General features: G+C 37.1%; 1 protein-coding gene across 2 annotated transcripts in view; it reads right to left on the bottom strand.

Annotated features, from left to right (window-relative positions):
* The window catches only part of mgat5 (alpha-1,6-mannosylglycoprotein 6-beta-N-acetylglucosaminyltransferase), a 71,755-nt gene extending 53,853 nt beyond the window's left edge, over window positions 1–17,902 (bottom strand). The window contains exons 1-2 of one of the 2 annotated variants that reach the window (XM_081385544.1): window positions 16,967–17,902; window positions 5,808–6,231 (exon numbers count right to left, since the gene is read on the bottom strand). In XM_081385544.1, coding sequence (XP_081241670.1) covers window positions 5,808–6,048 — 241 coding nt within the window. In that variant the 5' untranslated portion in view covers window positions 6,049–6,231; window positions 16,967–17,902. The remainder of the gene's footprint in view (window positions 1–5,807; window positions 6,232–16,966) is intronic. The other variant, XM_081385545.1, reaches the window with a different exon arrangement.
* Between the last annotated feature and the right edge of the window lie 1,985 nt (window positions 17,903–19,887).

Below are 19,887 nucleotides of genomic sequence, written 5' to 3'. Positions count from 1 at the left end.
TTAATTACTAAAATGAAAAAAAAAAAATAATAATTATATATATACAAAAATGTACACTTATATTTTATTATATGTATAAAAAATACAATAAATATATATGTTTGTTTTTATTTTATACAGATTATTTAATTTATTATATATATATATATATATATATACACACACATACACATACATACACAGTATATACACAAATAAAATATATTTTATAACATTTTTAGAATGTTTAATAGAATTATATATAGCGAGATGCAAAACATTTGAAAAATAAGCATGCATGTATGAAATTTCATGAGAGCATAAATACGCAACTTATATGCAAATATCTGTAAATAAATCCCAACACCAAGACTAAACATTTATCCATCTTGTATTCTGTACAAATAGAATAGAAAATAATAGAATGGAACAAATTTCTCATTTATATTTTCATACCCCCACACACACTTGAGTGAGTGGGGGTATGAAAAAACTGAATGAGGTCAAAACACCTTCAGCATTTCAAACAGGTTTTAATATGATTTCAGCTGAAACCCAAGCTTCCTGCAGAACAGAGGGATAAAGAACCATCCATATGCTCAATAACTCAATAATCTGGAGTTTCATCTTGATAACACACTATGAAAGATGATTATGTTCAAATGCAGGACGAGTGAGGCGTGGAATGATCCAAATGCAATTATGAATCAGAATCCCGAGATTGATTTAGAAGAGATTGATTCTTGATTCAGTAATTCAGTTTAAATAATCCAATAAACAAGCACACCACATGTAATAAACTATAAAAATACAGAAGGAGGACGAATAATCATTATTTTACCATGGAACATTTCTCCTCTTAGGGAGTTCTGGGAGACAACACCTCTACTTGTTCTAGAACTACTAGAACTAGAACTACTTTTTCTTGTTTCTCACTCGCATCTCAAAAACCAAACAAGGGAAGGAGGAAAGAAGAGAAACAATGCATCTCACAATGCATGACTAGTGCAAACTTGTCCAATCCAATCAAAATCCCAAATGATCCAATTCAAATATTTCCTGCTAAATATTATTTTTCATGCAGAAATGTCACATTATGAAAGTTAAACTGTCTTTAACTCATTTCATCTCTTTCTCTCTGGCTCAAATTTTTTTCCAAATCCAGTCGGATTTTCTCTGACAGATGGAGACGAGTATAATCCATATTTCACCGAGTACCTCTACTCACAATTATAATGACGTCATGACATCACCATCACACTTCCCAGGACTAAATCCCTCAGAGAGCAGTAAACCCTTCCCAGTCATGTGACATTAAAGGTGCTGTATATAAATTTTTGAAGGTATTAAAGCATTTAAATACCACAATACGTTTGCAGAGATTTAGGAAACATTCTAAGCTCAAATACTCAAAAACTACGCGACAACCAGTTATTCTACTTTGAAATGTGAGTTTCAGACGCTGGTGTTTATTCCAGTCTTTTAAAATAGTTGAATGATTGAATGTTTGCGAGGTGCCTGTCAGTCAATGACAGTCAACTACTTTGAATATTATAGCATTTTGGGCATTAACATTTTGGACACTCATTTTAGGTGGCGTTTGTTCAACTCATTGACCACAGTACATTGAAAGTAAACATAACCAGAAATAAGTGAGACGTACTATTTCCAAACAGAAGTGCGTCACGAAACTCCATTGGGTGTGGGGGTTTATATGAATGTTTATATTCTTTTTCTCTTATCTCTATATTAAGTAGCCTAGTGTTAATAAGCGAGGCACTGCTTTGTGTACAGTGGTACTAAAAAAAAACATAGGCTGTAAAAAAAGACAGCCCTGGCTGGATTTGTGTTTTTACCCTTCATATTACCACGGTGAGTCATATCTGACCTTACATCTCTTTCTCTAGCTCTCTTTCTCAATTTCACTCTCAACGGATAATACAAATTGATCTTTCGCTTCGGCCTGGTTTAATCCTTTCTGGGTGTCTGTAACTCTCTCCTCACCTGTCTGTCTGTCTGTCTCTCTCACTTATTAACTGCAAATGTGATGCATTAATGGGATGCATATCCTGGAGCTTCAGCGAGACGTGATGTAGACAGGAGACAATATACCGACCAAGATTAGATTACAGAGAACAAGATATAGATCCACATTCTAAACAAAAAGCCGCAGTTCTGGTTTACAGGAAAAGCAGATAGTGGACCAGAATACAATATTTGGACGTACAGCAAACTAACTAAAGATGCAAAAGTATACATGGAGACTAGATTTTTGTTTCCTTGTTTAACTGTCACTGTGCTTGAATTGAACAGGTCAAACAGGAACAAAACAGGTTGAGACAGGAATCTGTTCTTACAATGAACTAGGGATGTGACGGCGAAGAAATGTTCCCAACGGACCGCATAATCGATGTGTAATAAGGCAGGCTGGGACTGGGCAGGTTTGACGCTGATGAATGCCAGTACGGCCTTGCGCATTTTACTTTCGAATTAGCTGCAATTGCTTGAATGGTGGGTTCATTATTATTATTTATGACTATGTTTGCAGGATCCCTATTAGCGCGTTAGTCTTAAATCCAAAATATTGCCAAATAGACGCTTTTACATTTCCGCCATCGTCTTGTCAGTCAGCTCGCCTCACTCTTGTCACGTGATAAATGAAATCTTGACTCCTGGTGCTGATCAGTTTTTAATTGTAGTGTCTGTTCTCTAATTGAACTACATTATTTTTATTACTATAAAAAAAAATCTAAAGGATGGTGGGGGGTGGTGTCACAGTGGGCAAGTGATGTAACTGGTGTGCGGCTGAACACCTTGCAACACCCATAATCGCAGCAAGCCTACAAAGTGCTATTTAAGGGATAGTTCACTTTGAAATTAAATTTTGTTATGTTTTAGCTTACCTCAAGGGCATCCAAGATGTAGGTGTCTTTTTTTCCGCAGTAGTTTCAATTTTGATATTTTTAGGTCAAACCGTTTTTGTCTGTCAGTCATATAATGCAGGTCTATGGTCACTGTCTCGAAGAGCATGCTCAGAGTCCAAATTAAAACAATTCCCCATCGTCCAAATTAAACAATTTCCCATCGTAAGTACACATTGATGGCCTAAGACACGAAACGAGCGGTTTGTGTGAGAAAACGAACAGTATTTATATCGTTTTTACCTCTTTTACACAGCCACGTCCAAGTGATCTGAGGGCGCTCGCGCATCCTGGTGTGTGACGTGTACGCAGACTGGTGCATAGATATATATACACTAGATGTCGCCTTAAAGACATTCGTTCCAATGAACTGCCATAGACAAGGCGCTCATACAAATGACAAGGCGCTCATTCTCACACAAACCGCTCGTTTCGTGTCTTAGGCCATCAATGTGTACTTACGATGGGGAATTGTTTAATTTGGACGATGGGGAATTGTTTTAATTTGGACTCTGTGCATGCTCTTTGAGACTGACCATTGACCTGCATTATATGACTGACAGACAAGAACGGTTTGACCTAAAAATATCAAAATTTAAACTACTGCGGAAAAAAAGACCTACATCTTGGATGCCCTTGAGGTAAGCTAAAACATACCAAAATTTAATTTCAAAGTGAACTATCCCTTTAAGGGCTCCACCCTAATAGTCAACTAAACGTTAGTTAACGAGAAGAGGCTTAGTCAACCAAAATTGTATTAGTCGGTTAGTCGCAGAAAAAAAAAAACTCCACAGAAAGTGGCGAAGTCACGCAGTTTGTGAGGGCCAGATCGTTAACGAGGGTATACTATAATTTCCTTGACATTACAGTACGTCGGGTAGGAAATCATAACGTTCTCCTATCATCCATCCCCCTCAAATATGGCTTATCATTTGAAACATGTAAGTAGTAGCAAATTAACTTGGCCGCTTGGTCTAATGTTAACCTAGATCAGGGATGTCAAACTCAGTTCCAAAGTTTAGTTCCAACCCTGCTTCAAATAAGCCTGAAGGACTTGATTAGCTGAATCAGTTGTGTTTTATTAGGGTTGAGATAAACTCCTTTGTTTGACACCCCTGACCTAGATAAAAGGCTGAATAAACAATATTGGATCTTCTGAAACACCACCACAGACCCATTTTATCTACCAAGTGAGAACCGCAATTACAATCAAAATACAAATAAACTCTATTTTACTGTGTCTAAATACATAAACAATAAAAGACTAATTTTAAAGCAAAAATTAATTTAGACATCACAACAATAATATACAATTTGCAAAATGTATATTGCTTTGGAGATTTGCCAAAGATTTTTGCCAAAACAAATGTTGAGATCATACAATAATTATCAGACCCCCTGCAACGCCATCACGGATCCCCTGTTGATGACCCCTGCCTTGAGAAAATGAAGCACTTCCTCCTCACACTGGTTGTTACCTCTAACAGCACGGGCCTTAATTAGCAATAACCAACCGACTAAGGCATTTGTTGCTGATAATGTTACCACAGCAACATCTTACACGTCTGACATTTCACCTGCTGGAGCACGGTATGCTATCAGGGTCAACTCTCCTACACGAGAAACCCAAAAGTTACAGGCGTTTACTTGCACCAAGTTTCTTGAACCCGGTAAATACAACAACAAATTGCGACTTCATCTGTAAAAGAAGCTGTTTAGTGCAAAAAAACGGTGGGCGTATTGTTTGCAAGAAGTGTGGTGTGTGTCTTTGCTTCTGGATCGATAGTCATCCGTGGGCTGTAATGAGGCCTCTTGCCCAACGGAGCGCCTCTATTAGCGGCATGAATAAGTTATCGACGGCTGTGTTCTGAGAGAAGGCCTAAAACAGACATCGCCACAGCTTTCTTCTGCTTAAGAACGATGATATTGTCTCTATAAACATTGATTGTTATGGTTGCGGCCCATCACAAATGCGACTTCTGCATGGCATCGCTTCTCAGATGCAGCCTCAGGTCATCATGGGAGCTAAATATAGGTTAAAACATGCAGTGGAAGAAAACAAAAAACGCAGGGAAAGACAAAGCCAGAGGAGTTATAACAAGCCGTAGTGCTGCAGCAGTGCAGCAGCCGTGTCGATTTATGCGGCTGATATGAAAAACGGACTTCAAACTGACTGCTGGATGCAAATTTCATAACTGCAGTGTTCCCATCTTCCGCAGTATCTTGGATTCCTGCAGCTTCTCTTTATAGTACAGCTCTCTATTCCTAACTTCTATTGCAAGTGGTAGATGAAAGTAGCTTCGGTTGCGACTGACCAAAAAGATCTTCAACGTTCCCAAACAAAAAATGAGAAATACCAGCGATGAGATGTCAACTAAGAAATTAATCGTATGATTGCAATTCTCAGCTATTCAGGTCATAATAGAATGTTATAGTAGATGTAGGTAAAGTAGATTTACTACTATGACTCAAAATGTTCACAGCTCATCCAGGTTGCTTCAACGGTTGTGACTGACGATGAAGATCTTCAAAGTTTCCAAATAAACAAAAAAGCAATATGACTGTGAGATGTCAACTATGAAACTTTGTGGTCAAAATTTACATCAATACATCAAGAATGGATGAGAATGGATGATTTGTTTTATTTTTTAATTGTGAATATCGCAATCTTGCGATTACAATTCTTAGTTATACAGGTTATAGTAGAATGTTCTAGAAGATGTATTCTGGTTAACTGGATGCATTTCTGTAGCTCAAGATGTTCACCACTCATTCCAGTGGCTTCATCGGTTGCGACTAGCAATGAAGATCTTTGACATTCCCAAACAAAGAGCAATAAGAATGACGAGATGTCAAATACGAAACTTACTAGACAGAATGCGATTTCGAAAACAGCTAAGGACTCACCGTATGCCGTCATGGTGCCCACGTAGGGTCCGTCCATCACGCTTTGGTTCTCCTCAGCGAGGGCTTTGATATATCGCTTGCTGAGATCCAATATCTGCATGCGTAGCTGCGCGCTGCTTTCGTGCGTCGCCCTCTGCTGGATTGTGAAATGAAGCAGCATCATCCCCCAAATGAAACCGAAACTCACAAGGAAGAATCCCAGCTTTTGGGAGGACAACTTCCACAAGTACACAGAGCCCATGGCGAGGAAGTTCGTTTGAGTGTGTGGAGTGTGTGTGCAAATCAGGATGAGTTGAGTCTCATGGTGCTCAGGGGGGCGTGGTCTCTAGTCTTTTTTTTCCTCTTTGCAGTCCATTCCTTTTAGCTCAAGCTGTCAATCACACCAGATGACACGCCCACCAGAAGCTCCATCGCAATGAAGACACTGGGAGAAAAAACAAACAAGAAAAGTCAAAATTAGCATAAAGGCAAGGCCAACATTTTTGCATTTTTGTTGTAAAGTTTTTGAATTGGTGGACAATAAAATGGGTCAAAAAAAGGTGTCGTATCTAAAAACTACATCTACAAACTACATAAATACTTGGAAGTGGACTTAGGCTAGTAAGAAACAACCCTAGCAACCACTCAAAAAGTCTGAGTGACCACCCAAAAGACCCAAGGAGTGACCCTAGGAAACACCCAAAAGACCCTAATAAGACCTCTAACAAGCACTCTGATGACCCAGATGATCCTAACAACCACCCAAAGACCCAAGAAATGACAAGATGACCCTAGCAACCACCCAAAGACCCAAGAAATGACCAAGATGACCCTAGCAACCACTCAAATGACCCAAGAAATGGCCTGGATGACCCTAGCAACCACTCAAATGACCCAAGAAATGGCCTGGATGACCCTAGCAAGAAGACCTAGCAAGAAGACAGCCACTCAAATGAAAGTTAGAAACAATCCAGATAACTGTAGCAATAGTATGCAAAGGAAACTATTTTGTTTCACCTGCACTGCCAGGCAATGGGACTACAACGGTGACATCATAATGGATGACCACATAACCAGGCTCACAATACAGTCTCTAGTGTATCACATTGTTGTGGGATTAAACGGAGACTGTTTCAACAGACGTAACAGACCGTGCGGTGGCATTTCAATGAGGGGATCGAGTCAAAGCAAAGGATGAGAATGTTAAAGTAAACCTCGCCTGAAAGGCTTCCAGAGAATGAAAGACAAATAGGTATTTGATGAACACAAATATACTTGTTTGTATATGGGGCATAGATTTAAATATAGTCAGCAGAAGGGTATGCCACTGACATAATGCGGGCACAAAGGCTGAATACACACCATCTGTGTAACCAGTTTTAGAAATGTTGCCCAATCACTTCACTCTTCTTTCAAACCTACTATAAGTGACCTTTGATATTTTCTAAGTTAAAGTAACAAGCCACTCAATGTCAAGGCATGACGCAGTTATTACAAACCTATCAAAATTACTGTAATGCACACCCTTGGGTAACAGGATTAAAGTTATAACCTAAATAGTTGCAGCTTACAGCTCTAGGATGATATTGTCATTAGCCTAAAAGAGCAGTCACATTATGTTGCTCTGTGAAATTTCAACAGGAATCTATGGTTCAGGAGTTTCGTATGATGAGCGAAATCTGCAAGAGGAAAATTTTCACCCTGTTCAAGAATTTGCCGCGCTGACCAACAGAAAGCTGTTTGGTTTAAAAGTGACTTCTCTCCGAGTTGTGCTTCATGAATCACTACGCTATTGACAAGGGAAAAGAAACCCATTTTTACATAATATTTTGCTGAAATTTAGCTAAAGTGTGATATTGCCAAAAAAGCATGATATTGTAAATAATATAGCCTAAACATAGTCGAAGCTCAGCCGATCAAACTATTCATTCTGCGATTCCATTTTTTTTACAATCCAATAGGAGTAAAATGTACATATATGAATGTTATTAACAATATAGCTGCAAGCAACAATTATATGGGCCAGGCGCAAGAAGACAATAAGACATGCCAACATGGCTGGGAGTGTCAGACCAACTGAAGCAAGGAGCAATTAAAGACATTTTAAGATGATTTTAAGCAAAATAGCTGATTAATAATAATATATAGGCTACAGTAACTAAAATTATGATTTAATGGATTATCACTTTCAACCAATAGGTGGTGCAGTTATGAAATTGATGTGATGTGGTCAGAGTAGAGTGAAGTGACAATGACACACACAAAGTTTGGTGTCAATATGTCAAGGCATTGCAGATATAAAGCCTGAATAGTCCTTTTGGCATCATTCCTCAACTTTGCTGCTGCGGTATATGAAAACGGTTTCGTCTATTAACACGAAGCGGCACAGTCTGGAGATGATACGATTCGATTTTGGTGAAATTTTTGGAAATTTGTTATAACTTTTGACCAAAAGGTGTCGCTGTCTCGAAATCTATAGAGTACCTTCAGAGCATGGTGCTGATGGCACATACTGAGTTTCATAATGTTACACCAATGCATTCATTTTATATCACAATACTGTATTGAAGTCAATAGCAATTTCATGTTTTGTTCTATTATAGCGCCAACTAGAGGCACAAGCGCATCATTCTCATACATGTGTGTGTCAAATTTGGTGAAAATATCTAATTTCGTTTTGGAGTTATAGACATTTATATGTTTATAAACATTAAAAAAATGACCCACACCTGACTTTGTTAGCATTTTCTTGCCACTTACTATTGATATTTTGACATTTGAGCATTAGCATGAAGACAACGACCTATGTTTTCAAACTTCCTACGGTGGTTTCGTCTCGATCGTCTAATGGTTTCGAAGATATTGGCAAATATTTTTCAAGCGCTAAATCACAACGCTACACAAACAGTAAGGTGAAACCTAGCATGTTTGGTATCGTTGGACTCGGAAAGGATTCAGGAACCTAAGGAGATGACTCCCGTGAAAATAAGTCAACCACAGAGTTATAAGCATTTGAAAAATAAATTTTGCCACTAGGTGGCACTGGTTCGAAACTTCTCAGGCTCCTTCAGGGCATCGTATTGATGACCCATACCGAGTTTCGTAACGATACGTTCATGCGTTCATAAAATACAGCTTTTTAGTACAAAATTCAAAATGGTCGATATGGGAAAATTGGATATCAGTCGACTTGGCATGATGCCCTGAATCTAACGAGACCACTTTTATGATTTTTGAACAAATCGTTCAGAAGTTATGAGCAAAAATAGCAATTTTTTTGTATCTCCAGACCAGTAGTTGGCGCTGCGCTGAAACGCAGCATGTCGCCTCAGGTCATGCTTGTGACATGATGACATGTACCAAGTTTGGTCTGAATGTGATAAAGCGTTGCAGTGATATAGCCTTAAGTCTGTTTTTGCGAGTGCTATGTAAAATTAGTTTGCGCTGTATTCAAGAACGATTTGACAAATCAACTTGAATTCCAAAACTTTTTGTTGGCATGGTCTGAAGATGATCTGGTTCGATTTTCTTGAAAATCGGAGCAACCGTCTATACGAGTTTGAAAAAGTATGTTTTTCCAAAAATTCTAAATGGCAGGAACATTTTCATGACGGAAAATGACATCATAGGGTGCAATCGAATCGGCTTGAAATTGAATTTTGTTTCTAGCCGTTAAGGTTCAAAAGTTATTAGCATAAACATGAGTGCGACTTTGGACAGTTGGTGGCGCTAGAGGGATTGAGTTAGAGACTCCAAATTTGCTATGGTGACTGTTCAGAGTGTCCTCTATCAGTGTGCCAAATTTCATAACTTTCCCGCAAGAGGTTCTATGGGCTGCCATAGACTTCCATAAGGAAGAAGAAGAAACGGAAGAAGAAGAACGATTTCAAGAGGTGCCTACGCACTTTCAGTGCTTGGCCCCTAATTATTTGCTTACACAACTTAAAAAACAAGTTGTGAATACACACAACTAGAAAATTCACATTATTTTAATTTACTTGCGAAATTTACTAAGTGAAAATTGTTTCTACACAAAATTTCAGTCGATAGAACTATAAAACTTTAAGAACTGTCATCGCCAGGCATCGTTTGACGAAAGAGAATAACACGCACATTTCTTTCTGCTTTAAAGGCAGAAAAACTCAAAAATCAATTATTCACAGGTGGTCGAAGTGTCTAATAAAACGCAAAAAAGATAAGGGAGCAAGGGGGAGTTTCATAATGTGGTCATAAAATACAACAAAACGAGAAAGACTTTAAAGTTTATCTTTTAATGCTATAAAAAGGACTGTACTAAAGTATAGTCACAGTTCAAGTATGCTCACACACATCAGCATGGTAAAATCCTTCACTGACAACAACTGCCTTTCTTTGCCAAACAGACATGTTGGATACCATGTCATGTCATCAACCCACATGCAACCTCCCACACACTCTCTCCCCAATGTATACTGTTGTACAAAATATAAATGAATCTTAGATACAATTATCAAACAAATGCTTCAATATGAATCACAAAAACATAAAACATAAAAATCTACACAACAGCTGACGTGCATAGCGGTAAACCAGAATGCATTTAGAAAAAAGCAACAAAGAGATGCCACATGACCACAAAGAAACCAGGTCAAGACCTATTTTTCCATTAGGTTAACAAATCTTACTAAATCTGATACTGGTGTGTAGTAGGGGTAGATACAACTCCCAAGGCAAAACACATAAATACAAAAATACCCTAACTCATATCACATCACATTTAATAATTACTGAACAATGACTAGTGCCTCAGAAAAGTGATACACATAATTTGCTGCTAAAATTATGTTTAAGAAGGTTCCACCCTTCTATTGTTATGTCGGTATTAAGAGTAGGTGTAACTTTTTTATGTTTTACTATTGTGGTTTTACAGAATAGCAAACAAATACACTTTTAACATTTTTTGTTACTTATCCACAGACTTATATATCTGTTCAAGTATTGCTACAAAGTACTGTTGATAAAATATAAAGAGAATTAATTCGATAGCTTAAAATAGGACAAAGCATAACATAGGATGTTTTGTAATTGTTACTTAACAAACTTGAGTGAACTGTGTAAAGTCTTGCAAGAAAATAAATGTGAAAAGTGTTGAAAATACCAGAAAATTACTAAATGTGTGCAAAACTACTTAATTTTATGCTTTTAATAGATATATTTAATTATAATTACAAATATCTATTAAATATAATAATAATAATGTATTATATTATACTGATGTATAAATTGTAATTACAGGCATGCAAACATTCTTTTTGAAAAAAAAAATATATATATATATATATATCTTCCAGAGAGGAGAAGGTAATATTGAAAAAACTTTTGACCTTTGTACACACTACCTGGAGATAAGCAAACATTTTGTTATCTTATACAGTGCTATCTGGGCTTGAACGCCTCTAACAGAATTTCTCAATTTCCTCATGATCATATTAAAACTATTCTGTTGTACATTAATGCGCATGTAAATAAAAAGCAGCACCTTTTTTTACAGAGAGAACCTTGCGTGCTCAAATTATGTATAACCGAACGATGGAGACATAATTATTCATCTACATAACAAATGCATCGGCAAACACAAGGCCGAACTTTAGCTCTCAAATTCGGTTTAGTTGATTCTTTGCCAGACTTTGAATTGAATAATTTTTCCGATCAAGTAAATTATCTATTTGTAATTACTTGGAATTACGACATTGTCAGAACCTCCACATCCTCTTTCTTTGGAATTCAAGGTATCTTGCATCAATACGACAGTTTTCTCCAGTGTTAAAATGCTTCCCTGAAAATTACAACTTTCTACAGCTTTAGAGGAAACCTGCAGGGCGCAAGTGCCTGAAATAGAGTGGAACAGCATTCACAGAGAAGTGCCTTTTGCCTCGGAAACTTACGTAACCATAGGACAGCTATGGGAAAATGCCTATGAATAATTTACAATAGGCAGTAATGTTTTGAACAGTAGTTGGTCAAAAAGGTTATTGAACAGTACTGAGAACACTCAAAAAATTTAAGTTCAGCCAACTTGAGTGGTCAACGCACAAGAATTTTAAAGTACTTAAGTAAAGTACTCTAGTAGCTGCAAATTAGTCCTGATTCAATTTGCAAATGATAGGCCTAGGTGTTATTGCTAACCAGATACTAAAACTTTGCCCACATTTGAATGAAATTCTATGATAAAATTATGTAAATTTTTTCCCAAGAACTGATACTAAAGTACTTTAGTGGTTACAAATAAGTCCTGATAAAATTTGCACATGCAAGGTGTTACTACGACTCAAACTACTAAAACTTTGCCATCATCTTAATGAAATTCTATAATAAAATTACTGATTTTTTTCAGTCATCTTAATTTGATCACACTGACTGCTGAGAAATATTCAATGGAATTACTTTATCCTACAAAGTCTCCGAATCAAGTAAATATTGGCAACTAAAGTAAATATTCGAGATATCATCAGTTAAAGTAATCAGTGTTAGCACAGTACAAATACACTCAGGTTGTACTTAAACATCACAAGTAACAATGAGTTTCATGTAACTTACTGTTCTTTCTAATGAAATTTTATAAGACTATGTACTATATAATATATTTTTATTTGTATTCTGGTTAACTCATTTTAATTTGATTACCGACTGCATGGAATCTTGCATGTTTACTGAATAAACATTGCTTTAATACAATGCAATACAATGTCGGCTACAAAACTAATTACACTGTGTTTGTGCTTAAACATCACAAGGAGGCGAGTATAGTCAAATTTAGTGCTGTTAACATTTCAGGATTTGTTGATTTAGGATTGCAATATAGGCCTAACCTTAGTTCACAAGTAGTGTAGCCTATTTAAAGTAGCCTACATAATGATGAATGCAGCCAAAACATCAACATTGTTTTTTTACTATTTTCATATTTTAGTATTTACTACACTGCTCTTCCTGTTAATCTTACTTCAGGTTTTTCATGCAAATATATATTTTTTGTTGGAAAAACAACAACAACAACAAAAAACTACATGAACAGGTCGATCCAGTCACTGATGCCGGAAATATTCTCAAAGAAATTAACTATATCTTTCAAAGACTTCCAAATAAAGTAACAAGCAAAAATCTGTCACAAAAAAAGAGAATAGCTAATAAGCACATACTGATCTCATTAAAAGAGTTTTGTATACAACCACGCTGTTAATAATAGGCTAATAGGCTAAGACATTACCAATACATGGAACATGCTATCCACACTGGAACATGACAGGAAAATGCCTTTAGAACATTCTAAATCATGCCAGTAACATAAGTAAAAATATACATTGCGCATTTAAAATTTACAGTCTTTCTCTTCTGGTAAAATGAAACAAAAAAAATGATAACATCATCCTGAACTACACAGCTTTTTGTCCAATCAAACGCTCTTCAGAATAAAAATGGCCCAACTCTAGAAAATACACATTGCGCATTTAAAATGTACAGTCTTTGGCCCCGATCACACCTGGCGCGTTTTTTTTGCAGTGAGAGGCGCCTTTTTGCAATTGGTTTCCTATGGCAGTGAGCGTTCTGCGCGCTGCTTATGCGCCACAGGCTCCTCGCGTTTTTGCAGTTGAAAAAAAACAAGTAATAAAAACTCAGTGAGTGTTTTAGCGCAATTTTCTCACGTCATGGGATCACAACACTAAGAGATAGTAAATATTTTCCTGGATTAGACCTTCCTTAACATAATGCCGAAAACCCGAAGTCTCTAGGTGGTCTGGTTGAGGAGTAGATAGGAGTGCAAGATTGGTGCGCAGTCTGCGCACAGACAGAACAGAAATCATGAGTTAACAATCGCAATTTTGTCCGGTGGAAAATTGCGCTAAAAAGCAACTCCGAGCGGAAAAAGCGCCCGACGTCATCGCGTTTTTTTTCCACTGTCCAATCGAATGAATGGAGAGGCGGGCCTTCCGTTGTAGTGATGAAAGCTACAGTTGCTTTGAACACCCGGAGAGTGCGATGATGGAGGATAAACTTGTGGTGCTCTCGCGGGTTACCAGGAGCTTAACGACTTCACGAACCGTAACTACCACAATGTTAACAGAAAGTAAATAAAGTTAATAAAAGGCTGATTTGACGTTTATTTGACTGACAGGACAGCTGTTTCGGTGGTTGCCTAGCAACATAAAAAACGCAGCGCACTGCTCTTTCTGTGTGATGGGGCAGTGCTATGCGCCTCGCGTTTCTGAACCTGAAAAACGCGTTAGGTGTGATCGGGGCCTTTCTCTTCTGGGAAAATGAAACAAAAATATTGATGACATCATCCTGCACTACACAGCTTTTTGTCCAATCACATGCTCTTTATAATAAAAATGTCCCAACTCTAGTAAATACACAAGAATGAAAGCTACGCTTGTAATTTCATGGCTTTCAAGTTAAGATCTGACAAGTTTACTAACTGAAACCGCCATTGGTTACTAAACATATAATTTAGGATTTTAGAATTTATATGTTTCTGTAATATGGCCCCAAGGCACGGGTCGGATAACATCCTAGAAAAACACTAAACTACAGAACACAGAAAGGATGTTTTTAAAGGAGCTTCAGCCAGAACATTGCAACTGATTTTTGACAGCCAAACACAGCAAGGGTTGATCCCAGTGAGCGAGACCTTTACTCCGGGCAAAAAAAGGCCTTTTCCACATGCCGGTGAAATGAGGCCTGCTGTCAGAGCAATTCTCTTGAGGAAAGTTTCTGAATTTGAAATACGTTTTGTTCAGAAACATAGGTTCAGAAGTCTGCCATTACATAATTAAAAATTACACGTTTTTTTAAGAGAAAGCTATAGGCTTTCCAATGTAACTGGCAAAGGAATGCATTTTGGGGCATGTAGTTTTAAATCTACCAAGGGAAAACAGGTTCTGAAAAAATTTGAAGTGGTGTTTTTTGGTTTTTGTTGCTGTTGTTGTTGATAATTTTTTGTTGTTGTTGTTGCTGTTGATCAGGTTGTCCATGGTAACTCTCACTAAAATGCAAACTAGGGTCTTTTTGTGAATCTGCCCGAGGCGAACTTTCATTTAAAAGCATTCAGAATGGAAACGCCACTTTTAAGTTTGACCGCTTTTTCGTTTTCGGTCAAATTGCCTTTTGAATGGGAGTGCTTGGGGCACTACTATGATAGCATCAATAAACGTCAACTAAACTTAAAATGGATATCAAAACAATGGCCAACTGACAGTGTCTTGTAAATGCCTGTGGTGAAAACCAGGAACACAAAATAACTAGGTAATGTGGCTCATTCTGATTGGATGACATGTCACTTCCCCAACTTAAAACACATCAAACCTCCTAAACTGGTGAAACAGTCAATCTTCTCATACCTGGAAATCAGTTGCTATTTCACCTAGAGCAACCCACACATCCGTTCCACGAATTAGCTTGCATAAAGCTTCTCTTATATAGGTTTAAGAGGTTTGAACATAAAGAATGCATTGTGAAACACAGCAAAGAGGGGGTGCAGTCGAGACGGAGGCAATATTGACTTGAAATTAATGGCCAAGGTCAACGGCTTTGATACCACAGATTATAGATACTGTACTGATGGTCTATTTACAGGCCATCACATGCCAGATTAAGCTCAGTCCAAGAGGAGGAAGTTATAAAGATGTACAGCAATAAATAACTTTTTAAGAACATTTCTGGGCCTGATACAACATGGGCATTGTGCCTCACTATCTCAGTGTTTCTCCAACCCGTGAGGTTAACTCATTTAGAAATTTGGTGTTCTGAGGAAAGCTATAATAGCAATTACTTTTGCACACAATTAAGGCTTATGGAGTTGAACAAATCCTTAACCTCAAGTATTAAACTTTTGTCAAGTATTGAATTTCATGCCACTATGGACATGAATAATACAGTATAATTAATAGCCAAGAACTGAATCTGAGCATATTTTCCCTTTGTATCTCAACAGCCATAAAAATTATCGACAAGTACGCACCTACAACGGAAATTGATGGGGTAAATGCACAACTGTGACTTTGAAGTGATTAAACATTGGCTGACATAGTTGGAAATACACCAGATTACTGTCTTTCTGTGTGGTGGGACAGAAGGCTAAACATCAACATTATAGTTATAAAACAAACACTGCACACGTTATTAAATTATGCAGAGAAACCCAGAGAAAGATAATAAAGTAATAAATGATGCAGAACTCGCAGTTATTCTTCATAACTGACAATGGCATATCAAAAACCTCTGTAATAGCCTACATTACGCTCTAACTGGTCTATATGCTTTATGAATTACTTCTAGGACTCAACTTAACTACAACACCGAACAACTCCAGAATTACAATTAAACCATTTTTAATAACTATATCAATAGCAGACCAAACTTAATAAAGCTTAATTGCTAAATGCCTAGGCTGGCAATCCAAAGGTTAGGTTTGAACCCCATAAGGTTGATCCGATCACCACTTTACCCTAATAATACAATTTTAAAGAATTACTATGCTTGTTGTACCATGAACTTAATTTAGTTTTCAACCATTGTAACTACGTGATATTCATATTCAAACACCATAGTATTTACATGGTCCTCCAAGGTACTCCAAATTATACAATAACGTGTAAAAATGCAATAGTAGTTTGTTGTATGACATTTACAAAAAAGTACAACCTGCACATCAGTATGTGGACATTAACAACAAAAGTACAAACTGCGTATCAATGTACCATAGTATTCTAATGTACCATACGAACACTACATCTACGTATAAAAGAATACTGGAAAAGTACCATGATTGTTTGGACGGGGTATCATGGAACTATCACGTCTTTTAAACATGTACCATACCATAGTATTCTCGCAAGTACAATGTCAATAGCAAGGTACATGAATTTCAATGCCATGGTATAGCCTACATCAAAGTACGATGGTATTACCATCACTTTACGACAGAAAAGCCACATTGTGTTCCAGTAAGGGTTATTTGTAAATTTATAATCAAATCACTGATAAAACACCTAATGTATTTGTGATCGATAGATTTGAGTGTATAAATAACACAAATAAAGACGTATAACACATATGCGCGTGTTCCGCAGTGGACTGCAGCGCACCAAACGCGCCCCGCTTTCATTTCATACGCGTTTATAAGGCAACCCAAGCAAAACACTCACCTGATTAAAGATTTAACGTTATGATATGGATGTTAAAGGCTGTAGAAAAGCCGGTGTTAGCTCTGTGATCGGAGTCGGTGTGGTTCCAGGCACCTGACAACGGTCTGTGTGTTTCGTTTCGCTGTCTGATCACATTCAACACAAAGAGCGTCGACGCACAGGAGACCGCAGGGAGCGTGGCGATTTTACCTACGGGGTTGAAAACGTAAAAAAAAAAAAAAAAATCGAGCTTTCTAAGGATCCCTAACTTTGTAGAGTATTGGCCTACATGTGTCGTTTTATTTTCTTCATATTTCATTATTGATTTAACCTAAACACGAATTAATCTCACAAAATAAGACTCCACAGTGTTGTATTTTCCATCCAATAACTACAAAGTAGCTCACAACATCATAATTAAAGTAGTAGGCCTATCATAAAAGTTTATATCGATTTTTCCGAAACCATATGTCAGGGTTTACAAGAGAAAATAGTGAATGAACAATTCATTTGAGTCGGATCTTTGCGATGAATCGCTGCTTAAAGGTGAATTATTTTTTGCCTAACTGATCCGGTTCTCAAATTCAACTCACAAGTCCGGTCTTCAGTCAACCGCCCACTTGAGGGGACGATTATCAGAGAATATTGACTTAAATACCGGTCCGTTTTTCACACAAAGCGTTGTAGGCTATGATGTCTTAAGACTTGAAACATAGTCATATGGACTAGTCTACTTTTATGTTGATTTTGTGGTCTTTAGTAGCATAGAGACAAAGAGCGTGCATCCTCAGTGCATCCAGTGTCGTTAAAAGGCATTCTACACGTATCCTTTGCATTCCACGAAATAAATAAAGTGTGTCCGAAGGTTCAAATTATACAAAACGAAAAAACTTCAAACAAACGTATGAAGTTGTCAAAAATCGTCTCGACCCACTCCGTATCTCCCGACATACAGCCTAGTATTCAATCCATTTCCGCGCCCTTTATGACGTAACATATTTTTCGATATTTTCTTTCTTAATTAACAGATTATAGGCTATTAAAACGAACCATAAACAAATAATATCATAACATTTTAATAAAAATATATATAAAACAAAATAAATTGAATTAAAGGACTACAACAAAAGTCATAGCCTAAGGGCAACCCCTTGAGGGTAAGAATTTAGATTAAATAAACATTTACTGTTGGTTTTGACATAGGCTATGGTCTAGAATAGGCTACGAAGTGTTGGTGTATTCTGCCATCTATTGGACGTTCAATGGACTTGTTCAAAAGCTGTTTTGGATTGTCATTGATTTCCAAATTGAATGATTAAAATCAATCTTGCAAAACTATTCAATATAATGAGAGAACATTTTTCTTTAAAACTGTTAACACCATGACGGCTGATTTCTTAAAGGCTTTTTTCACATTCATTACTCACTGCCAAAACCACACAACTAACTTTCTTCCGTGGAACTTCAGGTTAATGTTGAATGATATGAGGGTGAGTAAACCATGATTGAATAGTCATTGGAGTAAAATTAAGTTTGGAGTCCCTTTAAGACTTAACTTTGGGCTTAAATTGAGGCCAGTTTTAACGTTCATTCGTGTTTTGAACGAAAATAATTCGAGCTGAAGTGCTTTGAGGAAAATTCAACTGAAAAAAGCTTGTGAAAAAAAAATCTTTTCAAAAAGGACATTGATGAAACTATGAAAAGTACTTCATGGTCAAACAATTTGGTGTTTCTTTTCTTCACAAATACATAGAGGACATCCAACATGCCATGAGACAAGGACAGACATTTAGAAAAAAGACATTAAGCTGAAAAGTCACTGATGGAAACTGGCCCGTGAATTCGGTCTTGGATGGAAAACCTCTCTTGTTCTTTCTCTCATTTTAGCAATCCATTTCTATTTCTCTCTCACTTCCTTTCAGCATGAATAAACACTCTTACATATATTAATCTCCCTTCTCTTAACAGGTGATGGCCTTGACAAGTTCTGACGAAGGATAATTACACATTTCACTGAAAATGATAGCTCTATTCCCGGACATTCCACAATTCTGTGCGCAATACACTTAGAGGGTGTTACAGATCCTCAACGTGGATCCATTTCTTGAACAAGTTTGCACAAGGCATATAATTTCATATTATGTACATATATGTGTGAAATGGCCACATAATAAAATGATCCTCCTGTATATTTCTTAGTTTCCATGTGTAATGATACCTGTGCATGTTTTCAAAGGGTGTGACTGGGTGTGTGTTTCACATAAGCATTACGCTAGGTTTACAGTAAGGAATGAAGGAACTGCTTTTTGGTGGTTTTGTTGCTATGGAAATGGACAGTGAACACTTGGGCGAGTCTTCAAATCAAGCAGATTGTGCATACTTGTGAGAGGTCTCATAAAAATGCTGATATTTTCCTACAGCTGGATTGTTTGCCGTCGGATTCCGTTCCCCCCATGTTTCTTACACAATGAGGTTCTAGTTTACAAAACTGATGCTGGCTTTGTTAGTGCAGATAGCCTTGTGGGCATCCAGCTGACATGTAGTGCTATTGTACCTTTGGAGAACCGAGTTCGAGTCCCGGCTTGCAGTTTTTTCCTGATCCGGTCCCCGGATTTTATTTGAGAAATCGGGTCGTGTTTTAATAGCTCTTAATTCAAGAGATGTAATAATGGCAGGAGACTGGAATTGCACTTTGAATTTCAGTGTAGATAGAAATGCTGAAGAACTTCACCATAAATCAGCACTTGTTTTATCCAATGTGGTTAAAAGTTTAAATCTGGAAGATATTTGGAGAATAAAAAAATCCATTGCTTAAACAATAGTTACAGTTCATGCTGCTAGATTGGATGCATTTGATATTACATGTGATTCTAGAAACAGAGTGGGTAACGTTAATATAATTCCAATGATAATGGATTTTGTCATTTTAAATGAAAGTAAAA

The sequence above is a fragment of the Scardinius erythrophthalmus genome (genome assembly GCF_964197995.2).
Source record: "Scardinius erythrophthalmus genome assembly, chromosome: 14".
NCBI classification, from domain to species: Eukaryota; Metazoa; Chordata; class Actinopteri; order Cypriniformes; family Leuciscidae; genus Scardinius; species Scardinius erythrophthalmus.
Note: the sequence above shows the minus strand (reverse complement) of the source record. Positions and strands in the feature narration are given on the sequence as shown.